The sequence below is a fragment of the Anolis carolinensis genome, chromosome 2 (assembly GCF_035594765.1).
Source record: "Anolis carolinensis isolate JA03-04 chromosome 2, rAnoCar3.1.pri, whole genome shotgun sequence".
NCBI classification, from domain to species: Eukaryota; Metazoa; Chordata; class Lepidosauria; order Squamata; family Dactyloidae; genus Anolis; species Anolis carolinensis.
The window spans coordinates 155471745-155488635 of NC_085842.1; the positions used below are offsets into that span (position 1 = coordinate 155471745).

The 16891-nt window shown below is 39.8% G+C and overlaps 1 protein-coding gene across 2 annotated transcripts; it reads right to left on the reverse strand.

Annotated features, from left to right (window-relative positions):
* Positions 1–219: 219 nt before the first annotated feature.
* LOC100337546 (keratin, type II cuticular Hb5) lies at positions 220–15739 on the reverse strand. 2 transcript variants are annotated; one of them, XM_062969247.1, is made up of 10 exons: positions 13877–15739; positions 10287–10495; positions 7818–7878; positions 7321–7416; positions 5947–6111; positions 3853–3978; positions 2682–2902; positions 1223–1254; positions 941–1105; positions 220–303 (listed from the first exon to the last, which is right to left on the reverse strand). In XM_062969247.1, exons 1-10 carry the CDS (start codon positions 14354–14356, stop codon positions 245–247), a joined length of 1614 nt encoding a protein of 537 aa, XP_062825317.1. In that variant the 5' UTR covers positions 14357–15739; the 3' UTR covers positions 220–244.
* Positions 15740–16891: the final 1152 nt, after the last annotated feature.

Genomic DNA, 16891 nt, shown 5'->3' on the forward strand with positions numbered 1-16891 from the left:
TCATTTGATGTCTCCAAGCTCATAATGGAAGAAAATAGTTCCCCATTTTTTAGGGTCACATAAAAATTTATCAGGCGGAAAGGTTTCATGAACGAAAAAAGTTTAAGAAGCCCTGGTCCAAACAAGGATGCAAATCCAGATCAGAGGGAAAAGAAACTCAGAAGGGTGAAACACAAAATGCTTTTAGATGAAAAATAACCCTTTGATACATTTCTCCCCTGAATGACCAAATTTCCTTTTTTAATCAGGCAGACACAGAGGCAGAAAAAGAACTTCCAGTGATCTTCGACACCAATAGTATTACTTTAAAAAAAAGGGAAAAAAAGGAAACTGTCAGTATATTGCAGTATTGTAGCTGTTATAGTTTGATTTTTCTAATCAGCCAACCTGAAACAAACAATATCTACTCTACTAAAGGTTTATGAAAGCCCCTATTTCACCATTACCTTTTTTGCCTTAAAATATACGAGAATATGGAAAAACCTGGTGGCATTCAGAATACACTGAAGGCATTCTCTGAACTGAAACAGGCTTGATTTAGAGAGCAAAATTTAAGAGAAACTCACTGGAATTATCAAGAAATGTTGAAGGATTACTAACCCAGGTTGAGAATGCTGACTGTAGTAAGTTGATAAAGTGGACTGGAATCCACGTTGGTTTATGCTAGAAAAATTTTCTTTCTTTCAATTAATTTCTTAAAAAGATATAATGTGTCCTTACATCTTTTTAGGTGTCAGCAAACTAACATGACTATGTTTTGGAGTGCCACTACAACTGTTTAGGCAGTGACTTCAGGCCTCCCTGTACAAGAAGACCCCTGGAATAGCTTAACCTCTTGAGGCACAAGGAGCAGGTGTAGCTCCAACATTCACATTAGGGCCCTTCCCACTTTTGATTCCATGTGGCTGAGGTGGTGGAGGAGGGTTACACATGTCTCCACCTGGGGGACTTTGAACTGCACAAGGGGCACCACATGATGACAGGCTTTGTTTGTATCCTGCAGGGTTGCAGGTGTCTCTTCCATTCATCATAATGCTTCCTCCTCTCTTTGGCCCACCAATGAGGTCACTGTTGCACACAACGGCCCCTTGGCTCCTTTGGACGGCTGGCAAAAGAAGGAGAAAGAAAGGGATACATGGTAACAGTTACAGGAAGGTTCCACCAGAAATAATGAAATTAGTAAGACTAATTTGGGGAAAGGGGATCTTTCTGAGTTACTTACAGATATTCACCGCACATTCTCCATCATTGATCCTGGAGGGATTTCAAGAAAGAGATTGAAAGATCGCAGTAGCTAATAGATGAAGACTCAATTCACAACCAGTGTCATATCTGCACTCTGATGAGGCTTCAGACCTAGGATGGGCTTTTACCAGGTGGTTGGGCCAAAACATACAGCACTAGAAAGTGGATTTATAACTTAACAGAACGGGCAAGTGTCAGAGATAGGATTTTTTTTCATCAGCAGGGATGAGGCCCCTCAGACTTCTCTTTACTCTTTAAACTTTACTGCTGTTCTCACACCAGTTTGTAAACATGGACTTTCTTTACCGTACCTTGGTGCAAGCTATCCCTATTGTCAGGGGATCAGCTGGTGAAATCTGTGAGAACTGACTCCTATTGCTTCAAAGAGTTAGTAACGATGGAGCTCCCATGCAACTTTGAGTAGCTACCAGAGAAGCATCAGTAAAATACACTGTGGATGACCTGCTGCATGATGGCAGATCATCAAGCATCTTGCCTAATGTACTACAATATATTTGGTACTGAGATTCATTAGCTGCTCAAAAAAGATCTGTACCTGATGGAGGTGAACTGTTAGAAACTAGCTTGTTTTTCGTGTGTTTTTGGACTCTTCAGGAATCAGATGGATTCAGCCCATGTGATCCTCCAGATGCTGTATTGAAATTTGCAGTAGCTATGCTAGCTGAGGCTGATGCGAATTGCAATCCAACAACATTTGTAGGGCAGTATACCCTATCCTTTTTCTACCACTGCAAACACACATATACTCGTATCAACTAGAGTTACCTGGGCCTTTAAGGCAGCAAGCTGCATTGTCCAGATCAGAGGAATAGTAAGAGTTTACATATAAATAATATCAAACACAATCAACAATAATACAATTTTAGAAAGAAAATCACTACCACTGTCAATACTACCCCTGCTTAGTCTGGATGACTATAGGGATAGTATTGGCATTAGTGGCGAGTCGTGCAGCACCTTAAAAGATGGCAATGCATACGCTCTTGCAGACAATATCTACATCCCTGTATACTTGTAGAAAGCTTTGTTTATACAGAATGAGTAAGTGTGAAATTTGCTGCAACAGAGCAGATGAAATCCAGGGAGAAAGAGGCCTATACTTTGCAGTTTTCAGTACTGAATTGTTGTTCAGACTTGAGCACTGCATCAACTTATTGCAAGCCTTCAAGATATTTCTGACTTACAGTGACCCTAAGGCAAACATAAGACAGATTTCTTCACAGAGGGCTAGCCTTTGCTCAGAGACACAGTATGACTCTTTCAAGGTCACCTATACAGAGATGTATATTTCCAAACAAGCCTAACATTTATATCTGTTGATTGTTAATCTGCTGCCAATAACATTACTTTAGTTTTCCAACAGAGTTTCATAAACAGCTGTCCTATTATATATCAGAAACCTTTCTGTCTTTTACCTGCATTCCTCTCCTTCTAGCAGTTTTCTGTAGGTTGCAATCTCAATATCTAGGGCCAGCTTGAGATGCATTAATTCCTGATATTCTCGTAGCTGGCAAGCCATGTCTTGCTTGGCCTTGTGCAGGGCATCCTCCAGATCAAACAGCTTGCATTTGGCATCTTTCACAGCCATCTCCCCACGCTCCTCTGCTCCAGCCACCTCCTCTTCCAGTTTGCAGCGCTGTAAGGGATGGGAGACAGAAGAGAGATGAGAAATAAGGGGAGGAATGTGCATGTGAAAGGTGGCATAGCATTAACAGAGGAAAATAAATACAGTATACTTGTATTGCACCCTGGTCATAATCACATAACTATGATTTAGGAAAACTTCTGCAACAAATCGTGAATGGGGTAATATTTGAATTGTTGTTGTGTTACTACAAGTTGTTTCTGACCCCTGGCAACAGGGTTTACTTGTTCATAAGAGGCTTGCCATTGCCTTTCTCTATGTCTGAAAGAGTGTGTACAAGCATATTATTCAAACAGCTCAAAGCACAACTTCCTCTTGTTTCTTGGTGTAGTTTTTTTTTTTACCATTGTCTCTTATTAAACTTGATAGGGACTGGTCACTGTACCACCACAAACTCACCACAACAACACAACCATAGGTCCACATATAAGGGCTCAACTAGAGATACAAGTACCCAACCTAGGAAGGGAGTAAGTGGTAAACAAGGATAGGGTGAGTGACAGGATTTCAAGGATTGAAACTGCCAGGCTATTCTGGAAAGGTGATCTGTCACAGTCACCTTTATACTTCATACAGAAATGTCTGTCTATTTCCATGCAATTTTTAGGATATTGATCCATTCTTGTGTATTTTCTTTCAAATGGACAGATTTTTTCAAATGCATTATATTTATTTTGTGAAGTTTTTTCAGCTCTAAAATACTGACAGTTGTGCTTATTTTGTGTTTGTTCCATAAGATATATATATTTGCATTAAATGTGAAACCAACCAATTTGTCACTACTGGAAACATGACCTCAACTGATGTCCCCATTTTCCAATACAGGCCCAATAGTTCTCCAGGAATACATTTCTTTGCTAGCTTGACAGCAGTTAATTAGGAATCCCATTTTATGTACTCACCATGGATATGACAATCTGTGTAGCATTATTAATGCTTACCTGAGCTTTCACATTGGCAATCTCTGCTTGCAATCGGTTAACTGTCCTGGTCAGTTCTTCAAGTTCATCTTTGAAATTGCGGAGATTGTCAGAGTGTTTGGCAGCTGTTGTCTTCAATTCTTGATACTGGAATTATACACATATACAGATGAGCATTGTGTCAATGTACCAGAAATCTTCATGGATATATGGAGGCTTGACCTTGCAGCTGAAATCTTTGGTATTCTCATACAGTAGACCCATTGAGTTAATGGGATTTAAATAAATGTTGACTAATAACTATACAATTGATCCAACTAGTTTGACTCTCTTTGGGACCCACCAACTTAGTTCTGGCCAATGTGTGTATTTCTATTAATTGGAGGTGGAAAATTAGAGATGCTAAGCCTTGAAGGTGGAAAATTAGAGATGCTAAGCCTTGAAGGCAGTCAATCACAGTTCAGTATGGTGGAGAGGGGTACAGATATATCAAAAGGTAAAGTCTTGCCTCTGTGATTTTTCAGTGTTTTGAAATGGCACTGAGAGATGTTGAACTGACACAGACAGAGTTTAAGCTGACAAAGAAAGGATTTGGATAGAACAGAGAACTGCTTGTGCTTTTGGGGAACCTAAAGAACACATTTTCAAGGTTATTTCTCTCCTGAGTTTAACAAACCTGTTCTTGTTGTTTTAAACCTTGCTCTGGCTCTCTATCAAGCCTGAAATTGAGTCAGGCCACATGTATCAAGTCTCAAGAAATGATACAAAACACTGACACAAGACTATGGGGGCTTGAGGAGTCTAAAGAGGAGGGGGCACTTCAACCCAGCAACCAAATCCAGCAAGGGAATAATTGGGGGAACAAAGGCAGGTTGAGTGGCAGGATTCCTAGGGTTTGGAATTTAGGGACAAACGAGGCTAAAGGATCTGTTATTCTCTGCAAAAGGTTTTAAAGTTTAGCATTCTATTAAAAACAATTGTTTTTTCTTCTGGAACTGATAGACATGCAGCAAGAAAAGAGTTATGGTAGATTGCTCCAATATATAAAAATGTTAGCAAGATTATTGCATGTGCTAAGACGGAGGAATTCAGCACAGCCTATCATAGAAGAATGGTTGATAAAATTGATACATTTAGCAAAAATTGAAAAATTATCCGATGTGATTTTTAAGAGTTGATTTTGGGTTCATCTACATTGGTTTACCCCATGGAAATCTGCCCTGGAGCAGCTTACACTGAATCTGGGCTGTTGTCAGGACAGCTCAGGAACTTATTTGCTCAGTCATGGTTTCATCTCATCTCCTCCATGTCATCACCACCACCAGTCCCAACTGATCACAGAGCACTGTGTAGGTTTCTGGTTATTGTGGCTGCCTTTGCTCACATCAGAAAAGGATGCCCCCATGCCCAAGAAGGGGACAATCTCCTCTCCTTACTGGTTTTTCAGGTGCCCCATTCTGACATCAGGAGAGGTACCTGTGATGTGTTCAGAAATTCCTGGCAAGGTAGGAGTGGCAGCAGTGGTGACATGGATATGATCTAGCCTCCTTTCTTGCACTGATGAATACAGGGAAAGGGTACTGGTGCTAGTTTCCAATCTGGATAGTGGATCAGGCCATTCCAACTGTCCAGACTGATTTGAAGCCATGGGATACACCAAAGTTTCTAGCAAAATCAAAAATCAATTTAAATTTTTTTTAAAAACCCCACAATACTCAATGGTAGACTCTAGATGTCATGGGAACAGCTTTATTGTTCAACCCTTATAAATGCTGATAGTTGGGTTTATATCTCATCAAAATTCAGCTGAAGCACCTTCATCTTCAAAGATCCACATACTATTTGCTCCCTGAATCCATGAATTCTGCATCCATGAATTCTGCACCCATGAATTCAACGATCCATAACTTGAATATATATATATATATCCCCAAAAAGAAAACATTGATTTTTTTTCATTTTATATAAGGGACATTATTTTACTATGCCATTTTATGTAACGGGACATGAGCATCCACAGATTTTGGTATTGGGGTGGGGGAAAGGTGTCCAGAAACCACATTGTAGTGAATACCACAAGAGCACACTGTAGTAAGGATGGTGAAATCAATATACCTGGCACTGACACCAAGCCTCGGCTTCTGCTCGACTTCGGGATGCAATATCTTCATACCGACAACGGAACTCTTCAATGATGCAGGCCACATCCAAGTCTCGACTGTTGTCCATTTTCACTGTGACACAAGTGTCTGAAATGCTGGACTGCATCTCACAGATTTCCTGTAAAGAACGCAAACTGTTTCACATGATGCTGTTGGACTGTCTTGTTTTCATGGCATAGTTCTTTTGTTGTTGCTAAATGCTAACCAATACTGACCTATAACAAAAAAAATAATAATTCAGGGGCAGTTTGCTACTGCCTTCCTCTGTAGCCTCTAAGAGAATGTGAATTGCCTAAGATCACCCAATGACCACACTCTGACATAACCCAGTTTTTAATGTTGGAGAGTATATGGGCCCAAAGAAAGCCATGTCTTTGCTTGGAGTCCCCAACTACCATATGCAATCATGTATAAGTTGCCCTCGTGTACAAATCAAGGGAAGATTTTGGGACCATACTTATGAATTTTAATATGATCCATGGATATGTTATGGTCATTTCCCCGAAAAGTAAAAGCACCAATGTCACCACAGGGCACCAGCCATTCCTGGCCACTTAACCATTTCCCAATCAGGCTTTCAGAAAGACCAGAAGAAGTTTCACAGAAGAGGGAATCTACTCCTTCTTTTAGGTTCTTCCAGTATAGACTAAGCTTTTGTTTTTCACCACTCCACACAGAGAAGGGGATGGTTCCTTTTTTAAATATGAGTTAAGGTACAGTATTTGTATTGGACCATGGATAAGTAAACCCAGTTTTATTTTGTTGATTTTTTTAAAAATTAAAAATTCTAGACTTATACATGAGTTATATAAGATACACTAATTTGTCTTTGTCAACTCAGAGTCTAATCATAATATCTTTTAGTACATTTCCTAGTCTCTCTATTTAAAGCAGGATAGGCCACCAAGATGGGTCTGGGGGATTAATTTTCTGTCCCTGAAAGCTTTTGGGGTTGAAGTGCATGACAAAAATACCACTTCTGTCCCCACCTGGGAGTGGCTAGAAATCTACTGCTGATTTTGAAAAGCAGTATTGCAGTTAAACAGTGCAAGAGCCTGCAATCTATTTATCATTTAAATTGCCATTTCTATTGGCTCCCCCTTCATACAATTGTAGCATTGGCTGTCTCCTATGAAAATCTCAAGATTGGTAGTTTGCGCAGAGGCAACAGAGTAGATCTTGAATTTAAATACCTCATGAAACTATGCTCTGTGAAGGACATTCATCCTTTTTTTTTTTTTTTTTTTTTTGCAGGGAGGAAAGGGGAAACTGGGGAGTTTGGGACATGTCAGGAGCATTATTGATGGAACCAACAAATTGTTGTTACCTCCTCAAAGGTAGTTTTATAAAAGAAAATGTCTTGCATCAATGTCTCCACCTTGGCTTCTTTTTCAGATTTCTCCATGAAAATATAATCCACTTCCTAGAGGAAAGCAGAAATGTGGAATGATAGTAAAGCAAAATGTAATCGACATTCAACATTCAGTAAGTCTCCAAATGAGAAAATATCTAATTTGTACTCAAAAGTCAATATATTATGTTCAGGACATAATGAAAAAGAAAACCAACTATTAGAACAAAGCATTCTTTTCCCACAAACATTGTCTCATCTCTGCCTCAACATCTGAAATATATATAGTTTTGATAAATCTAATCCGGCTTTGGTCTGGAATCCTGCTGATGATTTATACGTGTGTAAATATCTTATGGCTAACTGATCTTTCCTAAACCCAGGACATTTTCATTTTTAAACTAAAAACTGACTGCTCAGAATAAAGTGATTCTTTCAATGGCTAACAATGATATATTTTTGTCACTACTCACCTTTTTAAGTGTCACATATTCATTTTCAGCACTGGCCCTCCTGTTGTATTCTTCTTCATATCTGGGATCATTAGCAAGACAAAGTTTATATATTAATAAGGAAACTAATAACCATTAGTCAGTAATCCTATATCCACATAACAACAACAACAACAACAACAACAACAACAACAACAACAACAACAACCCTCCTGTCCCTGTGCCTTTAGGCGGCATACAACATCATTCAAACAAGATATAAAACACTATTAAAAGATATAGAACAAGATACACAGATGTAAAATACAAGTTAAATCCACTGATAAAATGCAGATTAAAATTCACTACTTAAAATTAACTGGGTAGGCCTGCCAGAAGAGATGGGTCCTCAATTGTGTCTTCAATTCTGACAGCTGGTCTAGCTGTCAAATCTTCTGGCAGGTCATTTCATAGTCTTAGGGAAGCTGATGGAAAAGTCAGCTTTTGACAGCTGCTAGTCGGGTTCTGGCAAACTGGAATAGCCGGACCTAAGCGTGCGGAGTGGATTGTACAGGAGAAGGTGATTCTGTAGGTAACCTGGGCCCAAACCATATAAGGCTTTAAATGTCAAGATCAACACTTTGTATTTTGCTTGGAAACTGACACCCAGTTGAGTGACTTTAGGATAGGTATAATATGCTCACTCCTGGATATTCCTCTGACCATTCTGGCTGCTGCGTTTTGAACTAATTGGAGTTTCCGAACTTGGCACAGAGGTAGCCCAATGTAAAATGCATTACAGAAGTCCAACCTTGAGGTTACCAGCATGTGCAGTGCACTACCATTTTTAGGTCCTCCAAATCTTGGAAAAGGCAGAGCTGGCGTATCAGCTGAAGCTGATATTAAGCACTCCTGACCGTCACATCTACCTCAGCTGACATTTGGAGAGATGGATCCAGGAGCACTCCCAAGCTGCGAACACAGTCTTTCAGGGGGAGTGTAACCCCATCCAGAACTGGTTGACACACCTCCATCCCTAGATGGCAAGCACCTCTGTTTGGTCTAGATTCAGTTTCAATTTGTTTGTCCTTATCCAGCCAATTACCTTCTTCAGGTATTCATTCAGAGGAAACATGCTATCTTTAGCTAGATACGTGACTAGGCGTAAGACATACTGAACTTACAGGAACTTTTTTTTCTAAGCATGTGTTAGATTGTATTGTCGACCTATTATGCTGCAGCTTATTGACAGCAAAGCCTTCAGAAATGTAAAATATGCATGTAGCTGAATACATGGATGTGGTAAAGCTGTCTTCTTTGTGGATTGGACTAGAGGGACAGTGGTCTCAACACTCCTACTCAGCATATCCACTAGATATTCTAATATAAGATGTGATCTAACCCAGTGGTTCTCAACTTTTGGTCCTCTAGATGTTTTGAACTCCATTTCCTACAATTCTTAAAAGCTGTTACGCTGCCTGGGACTTCTGGGTATTTGAAGTCCAAAACACCTCGAGGACCAAAGTCTGAGAAGCACTGATATAACCCTTCAAAGGGGAGCAGTTATGATAGACCTTATTAATTCCAGATCTTAGAAACATTAGTTTTTTTGGATCACAACTAACACTGCCTCTAGATATGTTCATAGATGTGAAGCGATCAAATAGTGCTGATCCAAAAAAGTAACTGTTCCTCCGATCCTTGCCTGTCTCCTGGAATACTATCATATAAGGTGCTTCTATGGCTACTAATCAAAAGGTCCAATAGATAGATAGATGATATAGATATAGATGCATTCTGAATTTTCTCTTTAAAGGATTTCCCCCGATATACACAAAAAACAGTGGTGTGGAAATCATTGGAAGATTATAAATGGAAGTCAGCAGTGTCAAAGTACCGTCCGCCCTAAAATTCCATTTTAGATAGAAATAGGACAAATGAAAATATTGGAAAGCACTTCTACACTTCAAACACACTGTTCATCAGTGTCAATTTACAATACACTTACTTTTCTCCCCATTATTGTGTTGTTTTTGAAATAATTCAGTGTTGTTTTTCAGACAATTCGGTACCCTGCCCCCCCCCCCCCCCCCCCGGAATTTGAGTTAATTTCAGACTTCCCAATGTCTTTAATGTTTAATAACTCTCTCCCTTCTATCCATTTCTTCCTTTTTATTTCCTTTCGAGTGGTTGCCTTTGGCCATCTCAGTTTAATTCCCTGGGTGAAACTCATCACCACTATCCTTTGCCAATCTGTCCCCTCCTATTTCTTTTGTAGGTTCCAGTTTCTTCCTTACTTTCTCCTGACATCTGAGCAATTCAGTCAATAATACACTTATACCTTTTGGTTTACCCTGTCCTTCCCTAATACTGCCCAATTGGAAAATCTATTTGTACAATATGTTAAGCACAGTAGGCCTCCAGATGATTGAAGTGAAGTAATTGGTGTTGCATTGGAACACCAGTGTTCAGAGTAATTAATATAATACTTAATACAGCCCCACTGCTCACTTCTTCTTGTTCCCTTCCATTGTATCTCTCCAGTTGTTCACTTCCACCTGCAGCTGATTCCTCTCCCATTGTAGGCGCTCCAGTTCCTTCCTTAGTCTACTGATATATTCATGAAACATGGGGTCCATGTTGCTTTTCTGGCACTTTTTTTCTTTCAAGAAATCCCATTTGGTCTTCAGCATCAAGTTGTGCTGCTCCAGAAATCTCACCTAAAAAGGACAGGGACAGCAATGATTGGTGGGAATATTTACAAGAAAACTGAGCACATTCATTTTCTTACTTTGGTTTCTTACATTTTACTATACAGACTGATTAACCCTTATTTCAAATGCTAGTGCTGTGGCGCAGGCTGGTTAGCAGCCATCTCCAACAAATCACTCTGACCAAGAGGTCATGAGTTCGAGGCCAGCCCGTGCCTATGTTTGTCTCTGTCTCTGTTCTATGTTATGGCATTGAATGTTTGCCTTATATGTGTGCAATGTGATCCGCCCTGAGTCCCCTTCGGGGTGAGAAGGGTGGAATATAAATACTGTAAATAAATAAATAATAATAATAATAATAATAATAATAATAATAATAATAAGGACCAGAAGTGTCTTGGATTGTGGATTTCTTTTCAAATTTTGGAATATTGTATTTGTACATATCTATATAATGATATATCTTGAAAATGGGACCCAAGTCTAAACATGAAATTCATTTATGTATGCACCTCATACATATGGACAGAAAGAAATTTTATATACAATATTTTAATCCTTTTGTGTAACATTAAAAATTACTTGGTAACACTTTTGCGCATGAAACAAAATTTGTGTACATTGTATCATCGGAAAACATAGGTGCCACTATCTCAGCCACCCATGTGCACAGTTTGGGGGCATTTCAAATTTTGGGATCTTGGATAAGGAATGTTCAGCAAGGATAAACAAGAGGAACAAATGCTAACTGGGACTAAAGATAAAATTCTGTGTTGTGCATGTGATAGTATTATCCCTGTGTTTTCAACAAAGGAAGAAGAGGTTCATGGGAAGTGATGCTTTCACTGGGCTTCCTGCATTTGAAATGATCCTGTGTGTCCATTGTATATATCATGCAACCATTGGCCATGAAAAGTAAACTGTCTGGAGCAGCATGACCCTGAATACCAGATGCTACAGATCAGAGATGTAAGTTTTCATAAATGACATTCTCACAGGCAAGAATGAAACATTTTTGTCCTTGCTTCAAGAAAGTCATTAAAATTGCAATCTTTTTTTAGTACAGAAGATTCGTTTCCTTGACAGAGAAGAGCTTTTTCTAGGCAGAAAATCCTTTTGTCTTTGTTGATTAGAATAAATAAAACTGTAAAAACATTGCAACATTCAAGAAAGCCATTGCTCATGTAAATTAAATGAATGTTTGTGCATCCTTCAGACTGATGTTGAAATAGGGTGGAATGGAGTTATGACTGATTATATACAACAGAAAAATATTGTTTTGCTAATTGTTACCTCCATGTCCTCTGCTAGTTCTCCCGGGCATTCTAGCAGAATACTGGACTAGACTTGCCCAAGACCACAAAATAAGCATACAGAGCAGACATGAGGTCTGAACCTTAAAATCCCATTCTTTCCATATTTCTTTTTTCAGCATCTTTTTTACAGAACACATATGGAATGAGTGACTTGACTAAAATCACACAAATCTAATCCTATGGCACCAAACCACCTGTGCATTTAACTGTCAAAATACCAGTATTAATGACTTCAATGGAGAGATAGGGTGGTAAATCCATTTTAGTGCCAGTTAAAAAATCTTTCCAAGGGTGCAGCTACACTGTAGAATTAGTTCAGTTTATACCACCTTATTAATCAGGGTTCAATGCTATGGAATGTGGGAGTTGTAATTTTATAAGTTCTTTGGCCTTTTCTGGCAAATGGTGCTGCTGCCTCTCCAAACTACAAATCCCAGACATGAGCCATGGCAAATAAACTAGTGTTAAACTGGTGTTCATTCTACAGTGTAGATGCACCCTTGAATGGCTTCCATAAAGTTCAGACTAAAACCCACAGGAATTACAACCACTGAAGGTATTTGTTGGCATTGAGGCCTTTCCCCTGATAAGCTGAAGATGACCTCACAGTCATCATGTGAGCCTACGCTACCATATAATCCAGTTCAAAGCAGATAATATGGATTTTATATAGCAGTGTAGAAGGGGCCTGACTGGCCCAAGATCACTCTGTGAATGTATGGCTCAGGCCCCTTCTACATTCCCATTTTTGTGTGTGTGTCAGGAGCAACTTGAGAAACTGCAAGTCACATCTGGTGTGAGAGAACTGGCCGTCTGCAAGGACGTTGCCTAGGGGATGTTTGATATCCGGATGTTTGATATTTTACCATCCTTATGGGAGCCTCTCTCATGTCCCTGCATGGGGAGCTAGAGCTGACAGAAGGAGCTCACCCACTCTCCCCGGATTTGAACCCCTAATCTGTCAGTCAGCAGTCCTGCAGGCACAAGGGTTTAACCCATAGTGCCACCGGATTTTATATTGCCATATAAAATCTACATTATATGCTTTGAACTTGATTATGTGGCAGTGTAGAAGGGGCCTCAGTGGTCACTTGAATGCAAGCCTCCATAGTCTTACTGCTCTGGGGTCCTTTTCACACTACATATTTACAGCACCATAATTCCATTTTAATTACCATGGTTCCACTCTATGAAATCCTGGCAGTTACAGTGCAACAGGGATTAACCAGTGTTCTGATACCTCACAAAGCTATAAAACTCCAGCATTCCATGGGATGGAGCCATGGCAGTCAGAATGGAAAAATGGTGTTACATTGTGTGATGCAAAATCGTTTGGCTCCTTTTCAATATGTTTCTCAGTATTTTATATATACAAGTGCAATTGCTTTGAAGGATTTGAAACAAATGTGATACACACGTTGGGTTTCAAAGATCTAAAGTTTTTGCAACCACTATACAATAAGGATGACCAGATCTGTCAGTTTTGGTTTCTCTACACTTATCCTTTTTCCAATCTGAAGTGTGATTTTTTCCCCAATGTTACACCTGATTTTTCAAAATGGATGTTGTTATTTCTGTGACTGGACACATTTCTGTATGTATTTGTCAACAGAATAACCAAATGGTGAAATGTCAAGAGTCTATGTATTGCTGAACAAATAACATTTGATTCATAAATCAGTTCAAAAAGATGAATTTATTATGAATACATAAATAAAAAGAATTTAACCTTCAGTTGGGAGCTCCCAATGGTGCAGTGGACTAAACCGCAGAGCTGCTGAACTTGCTGACTGAAAGCGGGGTGAGCTCCCGTTGTTAACCCCAGCTTCTGCCCACCTAGCAGTTCGAAAACATGCAAATGTGAGTAGATTAATAAGTACCATTCCAGTGGGAAGGTAACAGCGCTCCATGCAGTCATGTTGGCCATATGACCTAGGAGGTGTCTATGGACAACGCTGGTTCTTCGTCTTAGAAATGGAGATAAGCATCAAGCACCAGAGTCGGACATGACAAGATTTAATGTCAAGGGAAAACCTTTACCTTTGCTATCCTTAAATCTATTTTATTTCCTTACCTTGTCAATGAAACAGGCAAACTTGCTGTTCAGGCACTGAAGTTGGTTCTTCTCTTGGCATTTCACTGCTTGGGCTGCTGAGTTGATCTCTAGGTTGAGTGGTTGCAATAGAGTCATGTTACAAATTACTGGTGTGATAGCAGGAGTACCAGATGTACCAATTCCGGCTTGATTGAACCCGTAGGGGCCATATAAACTGTAACTACATCCAGTGCCAGAGTAGCCATATCCTGCACCAATTCCTCGATGGCCATATCCATATATTGCAGGATGGCAACTAGCCCCTGTGATCTTAGGACCATGAGAACTCGAACCACTCAGACTTTGGCTGCTAAAGTAACCAGCTCCCTTGAATCCAGAGCTGTATCCTTTGGAAGTGGAAGGAAAACCAAAGTAATTTCTGCTCTCAGTTGATGGGAGGAGAGCTGAGCAAGAAGTAAAGTTACTGGGTCTTTTTGCAGGACTTGGTGGAGAAGACATGGTTTCTTCAAAGAGGGTGGTTCCAAAATGAAGAAGTTAAAATTGCAGGAAGGGCAAGCAAGAAACACTCTGATTCCTTCTGAAAAGTGTGTGGCCTTTATATTTCTTTGTGGATCTGGGCTTGGTTGCTTCATTATAGGGAGATCAGAAAAAATTTCTAGCATTTATGAGCTTCAAAGGTTTTACTTTTGCTTCATAAAAAAAGGAGAGTGTGGCTCATGGAGTCTATAAATGATACTCAGAACGCTACCAATCATGGGAGAAAATGCAAAGCTTTAAAAAAATCTACACTTTTCCCACTAGTTACTCTTCTTCCCATGATTGATTAGAGCATTAAGTGATTCAATTCAGTAGGTTTGAAAACTGAAAATGCAACACCAGGAAAGGAGATGTATTTTTATGCCTGCATTTTCATTTTACTACAATGAAACGTGGACAAATTACATTTTGGGAATACAATGAACTAGAGACACTCTGCTCACACAAACATTGCTTCTGCAAACAGTTGTATCTTGTTTGCACAAGAAGACATCTATTGATGTATTACTCAAGCAGTTCTCTTAGAAAGTTGTTGCTTCCACCCCCAAAACCAAGGTGGTCATTCAGAGACCTAATAGGGGATGTGCATGGAAGATCTCTGGTGGCTCTTGAGTGTTGCTTCTGTTCTCCCATTATTCCCCTCCTAAGCTCAATGTTCCCAATTTTTCCAGGCCATAAGTTCAAGATCTTGTCTAAGTATTGTAATGTGGCCTGATGCTCCACAAGTGTTCTATTGCATGTCCTAGGTTGACATCCTCAAATTTTCTAGTTGGCACAGCCATTGACTATGTTGCCTGGATCGTTCTGGTAATGTAATACCCTAAAAAGTATATTTTCCAAGCTCCAAAGGTTTCAGAAGGTCCTTCTACACTGACATTACAGTAAAGTTTGGAGGTGGATTTAAATGAACTGGTTTCCCTGTGTCCTACAGCACCTACCATCTCATCATACTGGGGATTTTAGGCCCCTAGCACCTCTTTGGGACGGGGCCTACTGAGAGCCATTAGACAACGCTGGTTGGCCCAGCCCACATTCATCCCTGAAGTTGCAAGTAAGTGGGTTTTGGTTAGCTTTGACAGAGCTAAACACATTTTTGGTGCCTTTTCCTCATTTGATGGAGAAAGACCAATGCGTCTTGTCCCATTCCCCCATCTGATGGGGAAAGCAGGGTGGGTGCTGGTGAAATGGCACAAAATGGAGGTTATTGTGAAGAGGCCCCTTAACAAATGTCCCAGGACCTGATTGAAGGTTGAGATGGTGGCCACTGGGCACAATATCTGCTGATTGAGGATCAGAATTGAATACCATTTCCCCCACTTAAATAGTCCACTGAAATGTGTCGATGTGCATCAGCATGTCCATTTGGGATCAGTGTTGAAGCATAGCAAAGAAGAGAAAATGAAAACAAAGGAAAGGAAAGAGACAATTCCTTTGGGAATGATGTGTTTCCCCTCCCTGGGAAGTACTTACAGGGAGTTCCCAAGTTACAAACATCCAACTTACAAATGATGCATAGTTAAGAATGGGGTGAGACAACAGGAAGTAAGAGAAATCTATTCCTCAGAAGGGAAATTCACTCCTGAAAGAGTTCTCATGCAGGAAAGGAGCTGATCACCAATCTTTGTTTCCACTACAAGCCATTTTTTCATAATCCAATTATCACACGGACAGTTGATGACGTGAAATCTTTTGATCAAGGGCAGAGACATAAAACAAACACTACAGGAGTGTTAATCTTCCCTATGCTATTCAAAGCTTATATATGGAGTTACACTTAAAAATGTACCTGTTCTGACTTATAAACAAATTCAACTTAAGAACAAACCTACAGAACCAATCTTGTTCCTAACTTGGGGATTGTCTGTATTTACCTTCTAGACAGCTGTTTTTCAGTGTTTTTAAAGCATATCAGTGCACTTGACAAACATTCTCTCATCTCAGGATATACTCTGCATGGGATATACTCTAATAATTGCAGTGCATTATCTAACTCATTCTGGACTTTTTAATGAAGTTTTTAAACTTGTTGTTTCAAGCTTAATGTACACTACAGCATGCATTGGGTATGTACAGTTTGTCCTTCAGCCGGCTTCTAGCTGGATTATAGTGTCTGAGCCTCTCCGAGTCAACTCTCTCCTCATGGTTATGGATCAGGAGCAGGAAACTCCACTGCAGGAATGACCAAAATCAGAAAGGCCCAGACACACTTTTTTGTTGTGACTAATGGCTTCTTTTAATTGTTGAACAGTGTGAGCACGTGTAAATAGGCTGTAACTTACTTTAAATTTGAGTTGCTATTCTTGGTGGCTACCAGGACAGCTGATTCACCCTGCCTGTAAATGGTTCAAAAAAAGAGGAGGTCCAATGAAACTGGAGGGTGGAGAGATGTAAAATCACCCTTGGGGTAGGGGAATATCTAGCCTTGAGGCAACCCTTTACCCCCTAGGGGTGTGCAATTCAGTTAAATATTGTTCTGTTTTGGGTATCTGGATTTTG

Bases quoted from the DNA above. Each gene is read 5' to 3' on its own strand.
- LOC100337546 (XM_062969247.1), bottom strand. From the start codon at position 14,356: ATGTCTTCTCCACCAAGTCCTGCAAAAAGACCCAGTAACTTTACTTCT. The intron at 3,979-5,946 runs GTATATTGATTT...GTATAATTCCAG, and splicing joins AGGCTTGGTGTCAGTGCCAG to TATCAAGAATTGAAGACAAC. The intron at 1,106-1,222 runs GTAAGTAACTCA...TTCTTTTGCCAG, and splicing joins AGAATGTGCGGTGAATATCT to CCGTCCAAAGGAGCCAAGGG.